This window comes from Engraulis encrasicolus, chromosome 1, assembly GCF_034702125.1.
Source record: "Engraulis encrasicolus isolate BLACKSEA-1 chromosome 1, IST_EnEncr_1.0, whole genome shotgun sequence".
NCBI classification, from domain to species: Eukaryota; Metazoa; Chordata; class Actinopteri; order Clupeiformes; family Engraulidae; genus Engraulis; species Engraulis encrasicolus.
In genome coordinates, this window is record NC_085857.1 from 32,999,495 (window position 1) to 33,006,573 (window position 7,079).

Sequence of the window (7,079 nt, forward strand, 5' to 3'; positions counted from 1 at the left end):
CACCTCCCCTTGAGTTAAATAATAGTGTTTTACCGTTCCCCTGTGCTTTCAGCCGTTCTCTGGGTATGGCCGTGCAAATTTTACCTCCAAGCTAGCAGTTAACATTGAGTCCTATGAGACCAGCTGGCGGCTAACTGGTCTCATAGGACTCAATGTTAACTGCTAGCTTGGAAGTAAAATTTGCACTGCCATACCCAGAGAACGGTTGAGAGAACGGTAAAACCCTATTATTTAACTCAAGGGGAGGTGTAAAATAAGCGTAATTCCAAAAATGGGACAGTATCACTTTAAAGGAAAATACTGTTAGATGATGATGCATTGTGCACTGTGATGAAGGACTGAGGGTCCGAAAGTTTGTGCCATTAAACTTTCGGAGCATCAAACAGTGTTGCGGACCTACAGTATATTTTCCTTTCAGTGATCTTTTGTTTGGTCAAGCACCTGTGCCACTGATGTGTGCGCATTCTCTGACTTTCTTTGTTGCATGTCCTAGGAATGCCTGTGTTGAGGACTGATTAAGGACCAGAGAGAGAGATGTGGTTTCTCAGTTGCCTTGCCACACATCATGTCAGACACAGTCCTGTGCCAGTCCTTTTGAAAACTCCTCCTCCTGTCCATAAATACTGCAAATGGATGACGCCTCCTGCCTCACAACTCCATGGTTATGTTTTTTTCTTTTACGTGATTGTTTAAGGGGGCAAATTGAGTGCGCGTGTGCCAGACCAAAACCTGTGGAATGAAAACAAAAACAGACTGTCATTGGGAAGGTAATATTATGCATTTGCATAGATTTGACTCTTCTTGTAAGAACTTAACTAAATCAGTTTAAAGGTGCACTGTGTAATATTTTGGGTAGTTTATTTCCAGACTTCATGCTGCCCATTCAGAAATGTTACCTTTCTCAAGAATACTTACCACTAACATCAAAATCTAAGTATGTATTACAACGGGGAAAATTGCACTTTTTATCCATGACAAGGGGGATCATCTCCATTGTCTGCCATTTTGAATTTCCACAAAGACATTTTTAGACAGCCACTTCTTTAACTTCGTATTCAGAACCGAGGTGTAATTTTTAAATTTTGAAGGTAGGAATGCTGCCAGCAGGGGGCGATGAGATTGCTTTCCCTCCCTATGAGCAATATAGTTGTAATGCCTACTCTGACCACAATCCTACATTCTCGTGACGTTCTGCCCTACCCTATTATGCAAAGAGCTTTGCTAAACCTTTTGTGTATGCTCTTTGAGCCAATGTGGTCATTAGCTGAATATGTGTAACTATTTGGCTGTTTTTCTTTATGCTGGCCTTTAGCCTTGAATGTGGAATTCCATACAGAGAGACACTATAAGCAAACAGGGATTAATATCAGTACAAGACAAAATGACCTCTACCGCTTGATAAAGGACGATAAGCTTTCTTAGCTTTGCTCAGATCCCTCACACCCTCAGACAAGGGACAAAAAGAGAGAACTCAAAATGAAATACTTTTGTAACAGTGTTTGCATTTGATCCTGAATTAGTCATAATGCCCCTATTTTTTATCCAGCCATCAGGTGATTCTTACTTCCCAGTAGCTCACCCCGGCGTACATTTTGATTTGGGCTGTAGGCCACTGAAAACTACACAAAGAAAAAGTGTCGTCACCAGAGAAAGCCTCACCAGACCAGAAAACAAAAGCAGCAAAAGTGGAGGACAGATGGATACCAAAATGCAGGCATTCCAACTTAATGATCAGCTGCCACGTTTGTCTTTTTTTTCCTTTTCACTTCTGTCATTTTGGGTCTGTTCACCAAACACCTAACACTGGCTCTCAACTTTTAAGCAGTTATTAAAAAAAAAAATAAAAAAAAAATCAACAACATAAATAATAAACACTGTGTTAACATTTTGTAGATGCTAACAATTTTAAAGGGACACTGTGCAGGAAATGGTCAAAAAAGGTACTGGTCCTCATTGAAACTAGGCTCCCTATTGTCAAATTTGATCTTTACATGAAAGTTTACTAAGTAATAAACAAATATTTTCTAGTATGGTCCAAGTACAGTCATTTTTGGAAATTCAAAATGGCGGACCATGGAGAAGATCCCTCTTTTCATGTATGAAAAGTGCAATTTTTTCAGTCATAATGAATACTTACAATTTGATGGTGGTGGCAAGTATTCATGAAAAAGGTAACATTAGTGGATGGGCAGCATGAATTCCGGAAATAAACAACTAAAAATCTCATACAGTGTCCCTTTAAGAATAGCCTTTAAAATAGTCTTCAAACAGCTGTACCTGAGTGCAGTGGTTGGCTTTGGGCTCCAGGTCCTCCACTGTGGTCAGCTGGTTGAGGAAGTCGGTCTCCTGTCTGCCTCGCTTGGCCCCCTTCAGGATAAATTTAGCTTCTGGATTGGCTAGGATCAAGTTCAGGCTGACTGCGAAACCTACCAGAGAGAAGAGAAGCACACACACACACACACACACACACACACACACACACACACACACACACACACACACACACACACACACACACACACACACACACACACACACACACACACACACACACACACACACACACACACACTTAATTGTCGGGGGGGACAAGTCACCTTTACAACATTTGCAGGTGTGGTTTTCTGCCAACAGATAATGGACGCAGTCTTAATTTGTCTAAATCGGACACATTTCATTTTGAATTATTGACTTGTGGGTCAATTTGTCTGACAAGTTTGGCATTGTCTTTATTACCCTTTTTTTTTCGCTTCAAAATCCGAACACTTCAAACACCTACATTTATTGCCATAATAAATCAATAATCCAAGAGGCCACCTGAGACTAAGGCCTAATTGGTGGAGAGATGTTGACGTTAGACATGTTGACATAAAACAGTGTGTTGTACACTGGGTGAAATCTCTCTGTCCTGCTTCCATTCTGTTTCTGTTTGCCAAGCCATGACTGACCAGCCCCGTTTATGTCAACTGACTAGTCAAGTATTTGTCATACTCACTTGAAAGACATGTTTGGCGGCAGGGCTGGGCTGGGGGAGAAATAGGACCCGGGTATTTTTTGCTTTTCTGAAAATAGAGGCCCACAAGGGTGCGGGGCCCACCCGGAAATGCCTGCTATGCCAGATGGCCAGTCCAGTCCTGTTTGGCGGATGTATACTTATTTGATATAGTGCTGCTAACAGCAGCGTGAACTCGGATATTTGACTTAAGCAAAATTGTACCTTGTTTATTAGAAGAGGTCGAGAGGCGCACATGTGTGTGTGTGTGTGTGTGTGTGTGTATGTGTGTGTGTGTGTGTGTGTGTGTGTGTGTGTGTGTGTGTGTGTGTGTGTGTGTGTGTGTGTGTGTGTGTGTGTGTGTGTGTGTGTTAGAGAACATTATCAGAACTTGTGGTGTGTTTTTTAGTACTTTTGGTGAAGGGAAGCATTATCAAGGTTGTGTGTGACGTGTGCGACTAGAGAATATCACGATTTATGGTGTGTTTGTTGTAGTTCTTTGGTGAAGGAGGGCATTATCAAGCCTGTGCGTGTGTGTGTGTGTGTGTGTGTGTGTGTGTGTGTGTGTGTGTGTGTGTGTTGTGTGTTTGTAGTACTTCTAGTGAAGGGTGGGGTGGGGGGGTTATCAATGCTGCGTGCGTGCGTCGCGTGCGTGCATGCATGCGTGCGTGGTGCGTGCGTTCATGTGTGTGTGATGTGTGAATAATTCAGACTGCCAATTATAATCCAGTGACGTCTGCAGATATTTATTACAATTGATCAAAGGGAGACATTTCTTGATCAGAAAGTTGTGTATGCTCTGACCAACCAAATACCTACCTATCTTCCAGCCTCAGTGTTGCCAGATGTGTCTAATCAAATCCCGCCCGAAAGGTTCTCAAAGACGCCAAAATGCGCTAAATTCCTCCCAATTTCAATAAATAGCATTGATTTCTATGGACATTTAGCTGCAGAAAAAAAACGCCAAAATGCCCATTTTTACCTGCAGACGGCCATCCCAAGTAGCCCAATTGGGCAGGTAACCGCCTAATCTGGCAACACTGTCCAGCTTTGCCTGGTCAGATGCTCCTGGAGTCTTTACATATGTTAATTCCCCAGTCTTACTCAAACAGTCTCAGCCAAAACTCTCAGATTACAGTCCTGGCATAGAACTAAGATTACAGTCATTTTAACAGGAATGAGAGTAGAATAACATATAGGCCTATCTACACGCACGCACGCACACATACACACACACACAATATACTCTCAAATTAATAAGTACGTGTGTATGTGTGTGTGTGTTTGCTGGATTGTTACTTGCCTGCCATGTCTGTGCTGAACTTCCTTTTACCAAAGCGTGTGTACCATCCCACCACTTTCCCGTCCTGAACCTTCGGCCTCTCGTACCAGCGACCCCCGATGAGGCCCACCGGCCACACCGACACACGTTTGGTGTAACGCATCTGCACACAACCAAGATAACTTCATTAAGCCGTGGTCTAGTGGTTAAAGTGATACTGTCTCATTTTTGGAAATAAGCTTATTGTAGGCCTACACATCTCCTTGGGTTAAATGATTGGGGTTTACCTTTCTCCTGTACTTTCAACCGTTCTCTGAGTACAGCAGTCCAAATTTTACCCCAAGCTAGCAGTTAACATTGAGTCCTGTCACTCCTGTGAGACCAGCTGACGGCTAGCTGTTAAGCGGCTAACAATTTACTAATTGTTCTCAGACAGTTTATTTATTATGCTTGTGGGCCTTTGGTGTCTGCTTGCCCCCAACCATCATACTAATTATTCTCCGAAAGTTTATTATATCCCCGAAACACGGAGCGTCGGGGATGTAATGGTTTTGCGTGCGCCGCCTTGAAGAGAACTTTAGAACTCTGCTGTCACCAAGGCAACCATAGCCTAAAGCAGGGGGGTCCCCAAACTAAGGCCCGGGGGCCGGATGCGGCCCGCCAGGCCCCTTTGACCGGCCCTCCACCTCTCTGCATCTCACCATTTGAACTGGCCCAAGGAAGCAATCCTCACAGAAAAAAAGATAAAATAAATTGTATAAATATTTTGTTTATCAACAGGCCTTCCTACAGTTTAATTTTCACTAACTTGGTGTGAATCACCTGAAGTTTCTTGTTTTGATAATTTCTCATCTGACTATAATATAAACAGGCCTGCCATTTCTATTGTTTCACTCCTAAACGGTCAATCACCATATTTTTCTAACCTTTCCTTGCTATTTTTATATGGTTATTGAAAATTAAAAGTAATACCTGTTATATTTCAAATTGAAAAACATGTGAAGTACTCACTCACTTCTTTTGCAAATTACTTGTAATGATGAACTATTTTGTGCTAGAAATTATGATTGAAGGAAGCGAAGCACTCTTCAGATTTTTCTCTGTCTATTAATCTACGAACGTTTCGGGCAGAGCCCTTCTTCAGCGTGTAATGGCGATTGCCATGCTAGAAATTATGGCTATAACAAGCAGTGGCTTAGTATACAGCCCAGATGATTGATCCCGGCCCCTGATCACAGTTAGGAACGATAATGTGGCCCCCAGATAAAAAAAAGTTTGGGGACCCCTGGCCTAGAGCAAGCATACTAATTGTTCTCCGACAGTTTATTCTTATTTCTTAACCTACCTTCTTCCATTTCACCTCGGGTCTATGGGATTCAGCATTCATTTGTGTGCCGGCTTTGAATTGTTGCAGCGTTCGAGATAGAGATGCGGTTCGGACGCCAAAACGACCAGCTCGAAAAGGGCTCTGGGTGGTGTATTTTTCGCTGACCTTTCATTAGTTCACTAGACTAATTTTTCCTCCATTTCCCCTCTGTTTTTTCCCCTCATTGAAATGAATGGTACAATGGTCAAGATGATGATGTCACAAACTGTGGCAGTTACAGTGAGGAGTGACCTGTCCTCGGTTTTTCAATAAAATAAATCGCTTCACCTATCAACTTGATAAAGACATTGTCAGAGAGGTCTGTGACTACAAACTGTGTAAGCATCATTAGCCAACAACAATTAGCCAACAAATGTTTTAGAGAGAGAAGTTTTAAAATATCTATGAGGTTTCCCTATTTATTTAGAAATTTATGTGTGAACAGGTCAGTGCATAGGCCTGAAGATGTAATTTTTTGACTGAACCACTTGGCTTAGAATAGTGATCTCAACTTTGACATGGAGAGCAGGGTTGTTACATTTATGTGTGTTAATTTCATTTGACAACTTGCAAAACTTTTGGAGATATGGCAGTATAAAACACATTATATATTTCTAAGATCTTTTTTCACCCTTTCTAGAAAATATTACAATTTTGTTCATATATATTTTTTAAAGTGATAATAATCATTATAGACTACAAACCTCCTCAAAAAGCTGCAGGTCGTAGGTGTTGTCGTCGTCTGCGAAGTACACCACTCCTGAGTCCTGCGGCCCACGGTTCTTCCTCAGCCACTTCAGGCCAAGGTTCCTCTGCTCGGTGCCCCGGGCCACGCAGCCCGTCTTGCAGAAGTCTGGCCTGGGAATGTTCATGTGGGTGTAGGGTAGCCCGGACCTGGCCAGCACTCGCGCCACCAAGGGAGACCGGCTGGTCGCGTCCTCCACCACGATCCAGTGGAGGCTGGGCACGTGCCGCAAGGTGTTGGACAGGCGGGTCAGGTCGGGTTTCTGCGTGTGCCTCCGTTTTGTGGGGGTGATGACATAGATTACGGGCAGCTTCCGTGACATCTCCCAAGTGAATACATGCAGCAGGATTGTGACTAATAGAGCCACACCAAGCAGTAGGCCCCACTTGAGTAGTCTCATGGGAGCTCTTAGGATCAGCACAGGGCTCCTACGGTCATGAAACACCTGGAAAAGGAATGGAAATTTGAAATTCAATTTACAGGCCCTAGAGAAGTTATGGGAAATGATCATTTGTCCAGAAGTCATGGAATTTTTAAATCTAAGGTTTTATCAATTATTTACCGTACATGAAATGGATGTGCTGGACTGGTGCTGCAATAAAATAATTTCTTACAGGCCATCTCATTTGATAATGAAAGTTGCTTCAGTCAGTCAGTTCCATTATTTTCACATGTGAACCTAACCTTAAAGGTG

At 42.7% G+C, this 7,079-nt stretch overlaps 1 protein-coding gene across 1 annotated transcript; it reads right to left on the minus strand.

Moving 5' to 3' along the window:
* Nucleotides 1–247: 247 nt before the first annotated feature.
* LOC134462865 (galactosylgalactosylxylosylprotein 3-beta-glucuronosyltransferase 2-like) lies at nucleotides 248–6,757 on the minus strand. Its single transcript, XM_063216133.1, has 4 exons — nucleotides 6,345–6,757; nucleotides 4,296–4,437; nucleotides 2,278–2,426; nucleotides 248–729 (listed from the first exon to the last, which is right to left on the minus strand). The coding sequence occupies exons 1-4, from the start codon at nucleotides 6,705–6,707 to the stop codon at nucleotides 649–651; spliced, it is 735 nt and encodes a 244-aa protein (XP_063072203.1). The 5' UTR covers nucleotides 6,708–6,757; the 3' UTR covers nucleotides 248–648.
* Between the last annotated feature and the right edge of the window lie 322 nt (nucleotides 6,758–7,079).